At 40.2% G+C, this 13,969-nt stretch overlaps 1 protein-coding gene across 5 annotated transcripts in view; it reads left to right on the top strand.

Annotated features, from left to right (window-relative positions):
• The window catches only part of sh3rf2 (SH3 domain containing ring finger 2), a 31,761-nt gene that overhangs the window by 16,751 nt on the left and 1,041 nt on the right, over positions 1-13,969 (top strand). For all 5 annotated transcript variants that reach the window (XM_012855875.3, XM_021312625.2, XM_012855727.3 and 2 more), the window contains 4 exons: positions 9,195-9,313; positions 9,453-9,623; positions 13,239-13,513; positions 13,613-13,905. In XM_012855875.3, coding sequence (XP_012711329.2) covers positions 9,195-9,313; positions 9,453-9,623; positions 13,239-13,513; positions 13,613-13,905 — 858 coding nt within the window. The remainder of the gene's footprint in view (positions 1-9,194; positions 9,314-9,452; positions 9,624-13,238; positions 13,514-13,612; positions 13,906-13,969) is intronic.

Genomic DNA, 13,969 nt, shown 5'->3' with positions numbered 1-13,969 from the left:
CCAGCCCTGTCCTCATCACCACCCACACCTGTGTGAATGGAGCAATCACTGAAACCATGTTAGCTGGTCCTTTTAAGGCAGGGCTGCAGTGACGTTGAAATGTGTTTTGGGGGATAAAGTTCATTTTCTAGGCAAATATTGACTTTGCAATTAATTGTTACACTGATCACTCTTTATAACAGGTTTTCCCAAAGTGGGGGTGCGCGAGGCGAAAACTGTAATTGCGTCTGACCGTGTTTTTTTTCCCCCCACACAATAAAGATGTGTAAATAAGCATTTCTTTTGTAAAGCTCAAAAAACTGTTAATTTAATCAATAAATAAAATGTATTGTAATGATCCTTATTAGACTTTATTGCTAAATGCTGTTGCACACTTACTGTTCCTTTAAATCAGATTACTTTGGGGTCATACCGGAAGAAATGTGTGACTTCCGGGGAGAGGAGTCGTGACTCGGGGGACCGGCGGAGTGAAAGCTGTCCCGTCCTGTTGGTCCTAAAATAAAGTGTTAGCAGCAAAACCTCGGCCTGATGCTTGGGTGTCATAACGGAACAATACAGTATTAACACGAAAATGTTAATAAACTGTATTTATTTTGAAGAAATCTTCTTCTACACTTCATTTTAAGATAAAAATTCCGCATTGTGCTGTGTATGTGCATATGGCTTGTGGTCTCTGCTTCAAAAAAAAGTTTTATTTACGAGATTAAATTGAGTGACTCGGTCTCTATGGATCGCGCAGCGCCTACAAACAGCGCCGCACTGCTCATGGTGCTGCGACTTTGAACAGGTGACAAGCTCTGACGCGCATGACACACCGCTGTCGTTACCGCTGCTCCTGGGGGGATTTTTTCACTATGCTCACGCACAGATCTGTATTACTTCTCATTGCGATTCAGACAGGCGCAGACTGCACCGTGCAGTTCATTTTAAAGAGGCAGTTTTAGCGCATATTCAGACAGAAACGGGCTGTGGGGAGCCGAGGTGTGTTGTCGTGGGCGTGTTTACCCGCTGAAGGTAACCGCTGTGAAACAATCAGAAAGATTTATCTGATTAATAACATCTTTATGGAGCTCTACACTTATTGTTACTCTGTGCTGCTTCAACAGTTCTCGCTCGCTCGCTCGTCATCGGACAAAAATCAAACTGCTTCGTGTTTGTATTTTGCGGCGTAAATTGTGCGTTAGACTCAGATTTAGAAGCTTTGTTACGACATTTGAGTTGTAACTGCAACCGTTTTATATATATATATATATATATATATATATATATATAATATATAAATAAAAGTTTGAGAACTGATTAACAGGCCCCTGTGGAGCCCGTCCCGAGGACATTGAGCTCAATTTCATCATGTGTGTTGGAGCAGAGAGCAACACGTCTAAAAACAAGCAGGCCAGCGCATCATTGGAATCGTTACGGTCAAACAGTAGGTTTAATTCACATGTCACAACCAGGGCTAACCTATGACTAATGCGAGCTAAGCTGCTTCTTGAGAATCCAAGCAACCAGGGGAGCCCCCACGAACACTTCAAGTCTTTGAAGTTGATCAGTGAGTCTGCTCCTGAATCCGCTCTCTAAATTGAAAATGTCAGTTCTTTTAAATCCTTTATCAATCAATCGATTTAAAAACAACTGAGAATAAATATGATAGTTACAATAGTAGTCATGCAAAGGAAAATCGTCATACTAGGTTTTCAGGTTATGGTAAAATTGTTGTTTCGTTCCACTTTTGCTCATCATTAATGGTGTCAATTTGTGAGAATCTTCTACATTTTTGGAAAATATGCAGTGGACTGACAAAACAAAGTAATTTTTTTTTTTTTTTTTTTTTTTTTTTTTGAAGTTGTGTTTTTTGAAGCTTTAAAGTTTTATGTCATAAAACATCACCCTCATGTTCAGTGGTGGTAGTGTGTTGGTAAGGGGCCGGTTGGCTGCTTCACGGCCCGCGGGACTCATTTTAATTGATGGAACCATGAAAACTGCTCCCTAGCAGGAAATCTTAACAAAGAATCTCTAGTCATCAGTTTTGAACCTTAAGTTCAGGAACGCACAGCAGTGATTTTTCACCTGAATAGCTAAACAAATACGACGTTGAAGTGAGTTGTATTATTGTAATTCTGCAGAGAAGAGTGGTTCAAAACTGCTCTGCTGGATGGAAAAGACTGGTGTTGGTACCAAGAATGGCACCGCCCGTCATCAGGTTTTTGGGGAGATTTACTTTTTTTTTTCCACACAGGACTCTTAATGAATACATTATCATTTAAAAAACATTCCTGACTCACAATTTAAATACAGTAAATGTAATCTGGCATGACAAATAAATGAAATGCATCTCTTGTGACCACATATAATATCTGAAGGATATAATATCTGAAGGATATAATATCTGAAGGATATAATATCTGCGTCACACCTCGCCAGTCACTTGTCGGCCCTAAAACGTTTGCTTGCTCATGGAAACCACAAAAAGGCTTCAGTCATCCTCACCTCTGACAACTTTTTATATGTCGCTCCACACCCCTAACGTGTGTATCATTATCCTCTCTCAATCAAAAGAGCACCAAGAAAAACCACCAAGTGACATTGGCTATCCTCTGACTCATGTCATGGCTTTTTGTCTGCTTTATTGGCTGTGAAACTGTTGTTACAGTCTCCACTGGAAACACCAGAGGATTAAACAAATCCTCTGGTGTTGCAACTGCAGCAGGGCGTGTCTCTTTTTTTTTAGGGTTGGTTTTACAACACCCTGTGATTTTTAACGTGGATGAAATCTATGCTCATTATGAATGAATGAATGAATGAATGAATGAAAACTTTATTGTCATTGTCACAAGAACAACGAAATTTAAAAAGTGCCATTGATCCGTGCATATGTTTAAAAAAAAACAATAATAATAAATAAATCTCTGTCTCTCAATGTACACACAATATAAGAAATAAATAACAAATAACTGATAAAAACAACTAATAAATAAAAAAAATAGCACATTCTCACACACATCATCCATGATAATTAATGGTTATTTTTGGTTGCATTTAGTTTTGTTATTGCTGTCGGGTAAAAACTGTCTCTAAAACAGTTTGTTAAATTTCATTCTAGGAGTGGCTCAGAGATATTTTGTTATTTAATCCTCATCTTTTATAACAGGCAAATAACCCAAACAGGCATCAAAATAATAATGATAACAACAACTCTATCGAACATGGTGTAATACTGAACAAATATACAACTAATTTAAATTATACCTGAAATTCAAAGCATTTTTATGTTCATTTATCTTTGCAATCCATGAAAATACTTACTACAAAGGGGACAAAAAATACATACTCCACATGGTTTTGGTATGCGGGTACGGTATGGTTTGTTTTGAGGGGTACCAAATGGAGGTTGGGATGAAATGGCAACGCATAGATATGAATGGCTAGACGAACTGACCCGGACCAAGTTTGACTTTGAAAACAGTTGCTTTTTGTTCCTAATGGTAGCTGAACATTCATTAGTGTGTATTTCTGTAATAGCAGAGCTTATTAGAATTTAGTTCATTTGCTTGTATTTTCTCCTATATAGTCATTCAAAACTATGCAACGGAGTAAAAGGCAGTAAGAATAAATATGGTATCAGTAAAACATGGACATCCGCCATCAATTGATGCTGTCATTGCTTATAGTTTTGATGCCTTTTGTTATTGGTCTCACAAGAGGTGCAGCTGTGTTGGAACTGAGATGGGGCAACTTCAAGAGAAATACTAAATCCCCTGGTGAGACATTTTAATTGCTTTCATTGAGTAATTATTAGAACAGGGCAGGTCTTAAACAGTTTGACATTGTCTGTCAGGATGAGCCAAAGACAACTGGTTGTTCAGAACAAACAGCTTCTTGAACAAACCCTCGCCTCTACCAGTCCATCCTGCCTCATAAAGAACAACTACCTCAAAAGTTAGGAGCAGTGTGCGTTCAGCAATTGGGAAACACATCTCTGCCAAAGTGGAACGCAGTGTGGTGAACATGTGCTTTAGAGATGTTGGTGACGTCCGTTGCGGAAATAAACGTTCTCAAGTGATGATTTTACATTTGTTGGATGGAAAGACAATCAACATCCACATCTTTTCATTTTGGACTGATTTTTTTATAACCTAATGAATCTGGGTTGGGTCAATGTTACCTTTATAGGATAATAAAATTCTTACTAAGGCTGGGTCAGGTTAATTTTTCTGGGTTGGTCAAGATAATTTTCCTTGCGAAAAGCTTTTAAACGGGCCTAGTCACGTACTATGACGTTACAAATGATTACGGCAGTAGCTCACTCTGGTCGCATATAAAAGTTTTCCCAAGTAAATTACCACGCCCTGTTGGCTTATTATATTTTATTTCTGTGTTTTACCCTTTTGTTTTGCTCTATTTGTTAGTAAAAGAAGCGCTTTACTGAATATTTACCACAGCAATCATAAGCATACGTTAATTTATACCCGTGAAAGGGAATCGCTCCACTATGGCATCGACGTGCAATTCAGTTCTCAACGAGGCCTCTACGTAATACATGTCTGTGATGGAGCCAAACGAGTCAGCAACTTCCAGCGGAGGTGTGAAAAGGAGGTGGTTAAGGCAACCCTAACCCTCAGATCACACTGAGCTGTCATTTTGCTGCGAGGCATTGCAGGACGGTCTACCGGCTCATCAGTTGTCGCCATCTTGCCTTTGCGCCCAATGCAAATATTTTTCAGGCTCAAAAAGGACCAGGTAAACACTACCAGGACAAATTTGTGGTGTCTATTGAGTCAGTCCTGTTAAATCCATCCATTATTAGAGTTATCCAGACCTGCCTATCCATGCTGGTGCCTGTCTCCACCAGTCATTGGGTGAAAGGTGGGTTACAGCCTGTGCAGGTCACCAGTCTATCACGGGGTAACACAGAGCAAACAACCGTCCACTATTTATTAGAGAGACCGATTAACATAAAAGTCCTGTTTTTGGGGCTGTGGGAGGAAGCCAGAGTACACAGGGAGAGCCCACACATGCACAGGGACAGCATGCTCCATGCAACTCCATGCACCCCAGACCGCGGTTTGAAACCACAACCTTCTTGCTGCAAGGCAACAGGACTAACCGTGCCACCGTGCAGCCCTCCTGTTGAATCAGTGAAAACAAATTGAAAAACAAAATCAAGTCACTTAATTAACTGGAAAAACATGTTCTGCTTCATGTAACTTGTGATTTTAAACCAGTTAAATAAAGAACCAACAGTAGTGAATAAATAAACAGATAATCTTAACCCAACTCCTTGGTATCATTTTTTTGGGGGGATTTTTTTTTTTTTTTTGCCACTAGTGGTCGTCTTATCGAAGTGGCTGACAGGATGTGGGGCCTGAGAGAGGGGAAAGAGAAGCAGCTAAGGGCCACAGGCCGGAGTCAAACCTGGGTCAGCTGCGTTGAGGACTAAGGCCTCCATACATGGGCCGCACGCACTACCCCTGCACCACCTCCTTGGTGCTGATTTAAAACAACTAATTTGCTATATTTGTATGGAACATAGTAGTAGTACTGTAGTTAGGGTTAGGTCTGTAGACCAAAACAAGATGTGTGACAAGCCACGACTCTCTCTGAGCATTAAACAATGCTGCCAGCTGTTAGCTGGACTACCGGCTACTCACCTCACAATAAACCACAACGCCAGGCGCAATTGCTGGTCAAACTCCAACAATTATCCTACATGCCACAATTGTAGCATTATATTGAATCAAATCAGCATAGTAACACAACTCTGACAGACTTCATGCTGTTACTCACATGTCTAGAGGAGAAAAGCAGCTCCGTGTGAAGCTGGAGCTGCTTCTGCTCTTGAAATGCTCTCCACCTGGGAGAGGCGAGGCCAATGTTGATCGTCGTTTTCTCTCTTTCCTAATCTGACAGTTTCTTTGCCAAAGGCCATTGCTTTTTTTCTGGTAATAACGGGTTCTATTGTGTTCAAGTGAACGTGACGGTGGCCTTTTATGAGGAGGTAGGGGCTAAGCCCTGAGTAGCAGGTGTTCACATGCACGCGTGGCCGGCCCGGCTCTGTAAACAAGAGACTGGAGGACAATACAGAGAGCTGGTGTGTGGTGTCATACCATATTCCATCTAAAAAGATACATTTAGTTCTTCATAAAACAAATTTTAAGTTCTTTCTATCTACAAAAAAATAACGAAATTTGGCTTATTGCTCCTTTAAATATCCAGTCAGATTTATACCAAAGTTTAATGGCTTCAGGGACATCACACCAATTATCGCATGTGTTTGAACATGCATGGATACTTATGACCCAGTTCCAATGAATCATGAAGAATCCCAAATTAATAGGATACTCATGCAGATGATGACTCTTAGCCAAACTTTTAGTGTGACCAGTGTGAATACCGATATCTCCAAACTCTTTAATAAGCATTTTGTATGTTTGTTTGTTTTGTTTTTTTTGGTGCTCACACATATTTCTGACTACAGGACCATGTCAGTCAAACGAGACTTTACTTGTTTTCTGGCATCAGAACTATTCCTTCCTTTCACTGCTGGGTCAAAGCATCTCAGGTTTCCATGACTAATGCAGGCTGTTTTAAGCACAGAGAAAAGACAGAACAATTGCAAAGGGGATTTAAACCATTCAAGATGTGAAAAAGAATGTGCAATTGTTGCGCAAGAGTTTTGCACAGTTTTGTTGCTAAAAAAGCTTCAGCATTTAAACAAAGGACTTGTATTACATGTTATTGCAGTTAATATTTGTATGGAACCGGTACCCTGAAAAGTAGATGAGGTCCTACTATAATGATCACAATCATTATTGGTATAATTATGTGTATGCTGCATAAAAGAGGCGAAAGAAGGAATGTTAACACTATTTCTTCTAATTTATGGATGATGCAGGACAAACTCCACATAGCTTAACTTTGTCTCACAGTTCAGTCAGTTTTCATTATAATTTATTGATTCCATTTCTTTTTTTCCAGTGTCCTGTTCTGGCAACTGAGGCTACATCTCAATATTTTTGTCTTAGTGCTTTTAGGTCTTAGTGTGAGTTGAGTGCCAGATATGAGGTGCATCTGGGGAAACAACATGCCCACAGGCCAGCAGTTCAAGTAGAAGATGAGTGGGGGGATGCTGTGATAAGCAGCAAATAATGTCATAACAAAAGATACAGGGCAGCAGGAAAAGTCTTTCACCACTTTGTAGTGACTGCATGAAAATAATGTGGGCTAGGAGCCAGCGGTGGAAGGAAATGCAGAAATGCATAAACCCAAACCTCATTAGGGCCATCCTAAGCAGTCTATAACACCAGGGATTAGGCTCCGAACTGAATCCTTAACGGTTGGCCGGCTCACCTTCGTGTCACTCCCCGTCGCCCACTGACAGCGTCTCGGCTGACTCACAGTCTGCTGACATGGAGGCTGTCAAAAGGTTTCGCAGCTCGCAGCCCGACACCGAGCTTTGATCCTAAAACAAATATAGAACGAGCTTGCGTTTATCTGTATCTTATGCTGTATTCTGTATAGTTTTATGCATGTGCATCAACGATTGGAAAGTAACAAGTCCCAGCTCTTAAAAGAATAAAACAGGAAATCGTCACAGTTACAGACAGATAAGAAGGTAAAGGGGGGGGGGGATTTTGTGACGCTGGGTGTTAACCAAATGGTTTGTTTTTGCTCAGGGAAAGGTTATGTGCTATTGCATGCTTTTGCAATCGTTAAAGATCTTGAGGACAGGTGATGGGAACTCACAAAACTTTACCAAAACAGCAGAAAATCTTTAGATTTTTATTTTTTATTTTTAACCGTTTGACCTTATGATCTCTTGTAGATTTACAATGTCCCCGCTTCGTGAGTCAGCATTGATCAGACTGTGGTTTACAGAGGAGTTTCATGTTTGACTCAGTGAGTGCCAGACGCCCGGGTCCTGTGGCAGGAAAAACGAACCCACATCATCACCACCGTGTTAGACAGCTGATGTGAATGTTTAAGTGTTTGGGTTAGGTCTGGCGCTCATCGTCACCACCTTAGTCACACCTGTTCAAATGAGCTTGTTCCCGAAATCTTTCTGCAAGTTTCCGAACTTAGGTTGTGCCACCACGGCCTCCTGAATTGTGTTTAAACGAAGCAGTGAAGTCGGATCCATTTTCAGGCGCATGGGATGCCGTGTTTGTCTCGGAGAATGATCTCTGAGGTTGCTGCTAACAAGTCTTCCAAACTAACCATGCTTTTCTGTCACTGTCTAATTGTGCGTCTCAAGAACTTGAACAGCAAACACGCTAACTGAGGCTTATGGCGTCTCAGATGTAGCTCGTAGATTTTGTGCATATTTTTAGCATTTAGGGTTGGTAAAACTCTTCCCAACTTGTATGGATTTAATTGTAACTGGTTACTGCTTTTTGTGCTGAATCATATGGAAGCAACAATTTAGCTGTTATATTGGTGTTTTTGATTGGTAAAGAAAATAAATTTAAAATCTGCTGTTAGATTTGGATACACAGATTAAATTAGAATAATTTTCCCACCTGTTCAAGGCAAAATCTTTTTTTTGTGCTACCATGTAAGACCTATGGAGTTAAAAGACATTTTTCCCTAATTTTAATTTCTTTATTATGATTTTTTGTTCTTTAAAATCAAACTCCCCTCCACTTTGAAACAGTGTAACGGTAAATTGTTTGTGTCGACTTGCGAGGTTCACTGGCTTGTCCGCAGAGACATGTACCACAGCGCAGGTTTGTCTCATTAAATCTATCTTAAAAGCATCACTTCTTAATCTCAAGAGCTGGAGAGTTTTCTCAGTACTGAGTCTGTTAAAGACGATTCAAAGTTTATGTGCAGTATAATCGCTGTCTAAGTTGGTCAGATCAAACAAGTATCGACTATAGTTAGAACAGAAATCTCCCACTTTAATTATTGCTTTGCTGTTGCATGAATTACCATTAATTACCTCCCAGTACAAGTCACAGTGCATGTAGGAGGAGGGCCAATGACGCCAATTGTACCAACCATCAGGTCTCTTGTTGACTCAGGATGTTAAAAAAGAGATGAAATTTCCAGAACTGCAGCTGCACACCCATGTTTTTTATTTATATATATATATATATATATATATATATATATATATATATATATATGATTTCATAATGTGTTGTGAATCATGCTTTCGGTTTCTTATTATAATTACAAATTGAATTTGCTTCTAGAGTGAAAAGATGTCCAACGAGACCCCGTCCACATTCTCCATGGCTCTGATGAACCCCCAAATGGCCTCCACCTCTGCAGACAGCAAAAACTCCTCCACACAGCAGCTCTCGATCAGCGTGTGAGTCATTTCTCCAACACTGCTGCATTAAGATGATAACGTATAGTAAGACGATAAAGTGTTATGAATACAGTACCAAAAGCTTGAGTACAAGTTCATGAAAGTGAGGTGACGCCTTAAACCTGGGGACTGCCTGCAGGTGCGCGGTCCTGTACTCCTACAAACCTCGACGACCGGAGGAGCTGGAACTGAGGAAAGGAGAGATGGTGGGGGTGTACGGAAAGTTCAAGGAGGGCTGGCTGCGTGGTCTGTCGCTCAGAACGGGCAAAGTGGGCATTCTTCCTGGAAATTACATCGCCCCTGTGCTCAGGTGAGAAGTTGCAACTATGTGCATGCAGGAAGACTCAAGTCATGTGTTTTAGACATGTACAAATCAAAAGCTTTGTTAAAGTGCTCAAATACATTTATATACACATAGGGGAAATCAATTTTAAAATCTCCTTTCAATGTATCACAGAAGATCTTGATGCACATTTTATCATGTTACCACCCTGCTTTGTTTGGGTTTGAGGTGACGGACTAACACAAAGTAATGGCTGTTTGTGAAATGGAAGAAAAGGAAGTTGTGGTTTTCAAAATATTTTACAAATTTAAAACGTTTGGTGTGCGTTTGTTCTCCTGAGTCGAATGCTTTGTAAAATCACCTTTCACTGCAGTTACAGCTGCGAGTCTGTCAGGGCATGTCTCAGCTAAGTCTGATTGGTTGGAGAACCTGTGGAAATCAACTTCCTGCTCTTTCTAATCTCAGCTGGATTTAGTCTTGAACTTTAACTGGGCCATATTAAAACATGAATATGATTTGATTTGATCTAATCCATTCCATTGAAGCTCTGGCAGTTTGTTTTGGGTCATTGTCCTCCTGGAAGCTTTAAATTTTGGCTTGATCCATCTTCCCACCAACTCTTAACACCTTCCTGCTCTGCTTGCAGAAAAGCATCCTCACAGCCTGATGCTGCCACTGCCATGTGTTGCCATGGGGAATATGTGTTCAAAGTGGTGTGCTCTGTTAGTTTTTTTGCCCAACATGCAACATTATTCATGAAAGTTACATTTTGGCCTTTCTCTGCAACTCCTTAGACAAGTTTGCAGTGTCCCCTATACGGCTAGTTGTAAGCTGAGAACAGGCACTTTCTGACTTTTTTTTTCTTTTTAAAACAATTACTTTCTAGTTGCCATTTATCCATAAATGTCAGATTTGTGAAGTGAATTTGTGAATGAGTGATAGTTGCCTTGTCAGCAGATTCTCCTACGTGCCTTTGTTTAGTGTAGATTATTGCAAAAGTATGCGTACTGATCATTGTAAGATGTCCGGCAGCGGAAGGTCGTCCAAAATGCTGCTGACAGAGTCCTGACCAACTCGAGGATTAAAGATTGTATCAGACCAGATCTTCAATCACTGGACTGGCTTCCTGTTTGTCAGACGATAGATTTTGAAATGTTGCTATTTGTCTATAAAACACTAGACGCTCTTGGGCTGAATTACAGTAGTTGGTAGATTGTCAAGGACAGACCATATATAGACCTTTCAGATCCTGAGAATCGTTCTTGCTCAATCTTTCTCAGAGACAGAACTGGGGGAGTGGTGGCCTAGTGGTTAGAGCAGCATGGGAGGTTCTGAGAAGAACCCGGTTCGACCCCGCAGCCAACCACCATGGTTCCTGAGCATATATAGATCTATATCTATAGATCTATAGATATATCTATATTTCTATCTATCTGTCTACACTGCAAAAACGGATCTAAAAATAAGTGAAATGTTCTTAGAAATAGTGTTTTTGTCCTTGATTTGAGTAGGTAAGTAAGATTATCTGCCAATGGAATGAGTATTTTTGCTCCTAAAATAGGATAATTAGACATCCTGCACTTGAAATAAGATGATGAAGAGTTCTACCTATTTCAAGTGCGAAAATCTTATTCCATTGGCAGATCATCTTACTTACCTACTCAAATCAAGGACAAATACACAAATTTTAAGAACATTTTACTTATCTTTAGTTCCGCTTTTGCTATCTATCTATCTATCTATCTATCTATCTATCTATCTATCTATCTATCTATCTATCTATCTATCTATCTATCTAGAGATAGATGGATATTTAAAACAAATCCAAGCAGTCAGCCTGTATTTCTATGCTACATAGACTTTATTGTCATTCAACTGCACATTCACAATGTACATCTTAGCAAAATTTTGTGGCAAGGCTGCGAATAAAACCAGAAGAAAACAAAACAAAGGAAAAACATAAATATAATTGTCATTTTTCAGGAATGTTGCAGCAAGCAAAAAAAGACATTTACATGTACAGGAGAGTTATGATTTCCCTTATCCATCAGAAGCCTACAGGGTTGTATCACCTGCACTCACAGCACATATTTTTCTTGACTGTGCCTAGAGTCCGCACTAAATTTGGTACAAAAGCATTACATTTTGCAGTATAATTGGCCTGGAATCTGCTTCAGGATGAACTTCATTTGAAAGAGCCGGTCTCTTTTTATACCTTCAGGGGTCTTCTAAATGATTCAGCTGGAACAAAATCTATATGCCACTGTTTAAACTGATTTTACAAGCGTGGGTTTTATTTAATGGTGTTATTGTACAGTGTTTTTTGTAAACTAGACGTTTAACGGTCTCGTTGTCAGGACATTCTTGTAAAACAGATCTTTGATCTCATGGAGTCTTATCCTGGTTCAATAAAGATTGATGATGATGCTGATAGTACAGTTGGTGCAGTGGAGTTCACAGTGTCCATGGATAGTGACTAGTTCTGTATATAAGGGAAGGGTGGCGGGGGTTATTGGGAGTTCAGCAGTCTTATGGCGTGTGAAACGAACCCGCTTTGGAATCTGGTTGTTCTACATTTTAAGCTGCTGAGCCTCTTGCCGGAGGGCAGCAGGGAGAGCAGTCCATGTTGGAGGTGGGAGGGGTCTTTTATGGTTGTCTGAGCCCTGGTCATGCAGCGTCTACGATTAGTGCCATGAAAGGAGGGAGGCGCTGTCCTGATGAGTCTCTCTTAGCTCTGGAAGATGGAACAAACTCCCTGAAAACATGACGTGTGCAGAAGCTGTTGTCTTCTTTAAATCAGGAAGGAAAACATTTTCTGTGCAGAAGATTTTGATCCAAGAGTTTTAGTAATGTATAGTTTGTTGAAGCGTGAGACTGAAGACTAGATTTGGATGGGATACAAATTCAAAATTACATTTCTTAAATCTGGAGTTCTAACATTTGTTGCTTCTGTGTGATGCATTGTACGACATTAATATTAATATCTCTCCTTTTAAGCTAATTCTTTGTATTTCCTTTGATGTCCTGTAAGGCACTTTGGATTACCTTGTGCATTAATTGTTTCACTTGCCTTGAGCTGTAGACAGCTATAGTTTCTCCAGAGTAACCCAGATCCTTTTGGCTGTTTTCTAAATACTCTCCTTGCCCAGCCTGGTAATTTAGGTGTTTGTTGGTCTTCATGATCCTATTTGTGCACTAATGTTGTCCTGGAAAACCTCTGGGGAACTTCACAGAACAGATGGATTTATACTCGGACTAAATCACACGTTTGATATAAAAATGTTTTTAAGGAGTACAAGACTGATAGAGCTGAATCAAAGTGCATACTACACTTAATTCTATGTTTTTGTTGAAAAATGTGTGTGTGTGTGTGTGTGTGTATGTATGTATGTGTGTGTATATATATATATATATATATATATATATATATATATATATATATATATATATATATATATATATATATATATATATATATAGTCCATCTCTCCAAGGTGTAGTGGGTTAAGTCTATTAAATCCAACACATAAAAGCACTTGTTTGTGTAGAAAATGTGTATAAGTTTAAAGGTTATGAATACTTTTTTAAGGTGAGTGTTTTTTGTTTTTTGTTTTTTTTACATGTATTTTTGTTAAACTACAGAACCTCAGCCAGACTTCTGGACACCAAGGCAGCCAATGCGTCCTCGCATTACAACACAGTGTCTGGGAAGAAACCCACCACGGCAAAGAGTCCCACTGTGGTCCTTGCTCTCGACAGGGTAGGCAGTGATGGAACAAAATTCTCATCGGGACAGGTTTCATCCATGCCAAACGGAGCACAGCATGCTGTGTCCTCCAGCGGAGCTGCTAAACCGTCCTTCTATGGGACGTCTCAAGGTTGGGACTCTGTGAGGCGTATTTTCAACCCGCAAAGAGGTCAGTGAGAAATAAATGTCTAACCACGGGCTGCTTCTGCTTCACCAGGATGTTTGGTCTGGTGGTTGTAAAGCAAAATGTACCTCTTGTTTATTTCAGCTGCAAACCGTCCCTCCCATATGTCGTCTTACAACTCGCAACCTTTTGCACAAGTCCAGGCGTCGGGGTACTCGCCTGCCCTGCAGAGAAAGAGAAACAGCAGCTTCCCATCCAACTATAAACCTTACGGCTGGATGACCGAGCCGGCAGCGCCCTCTGCTGCTGCTTTCACGAAGGACAGGGACTTTGGCGCTTCGCAAGAAGCAGCGTTTCATCATCACAGGCAGTCTGCTGCAAATGCGCCTCAGTCGATTCTGGTCAAACCTGACTCACAGAAAAACGGCACAGATAAGGTAACGTCAAGGTTATGTTTGTCTTTCTCCCCGGGGTCTGGTGCTCTTTACTTGGTTAAACGTA

Source organism: Fundulus heteroclitus, chromosome 23 (genome assembly GCF_011125445.2).
Source record: "Fundulus heteroclitus isolate FHET01 chromosome 23, MU-UCD_Fhet_4.1, whole genome shotgun sequence".
Lineage (NCBI taxonomy): Eukaryota > Metazoa > Chordata > Actinopteri > Cyprinodontiformes > Fundulidae > Fundulus > Fundulus heteroclitus.
The sequence above is the reverse complement of the archived record's forward strand: the minus strand, read 5'-3'. Positions and strand labels throughout refer to the sequence as shown.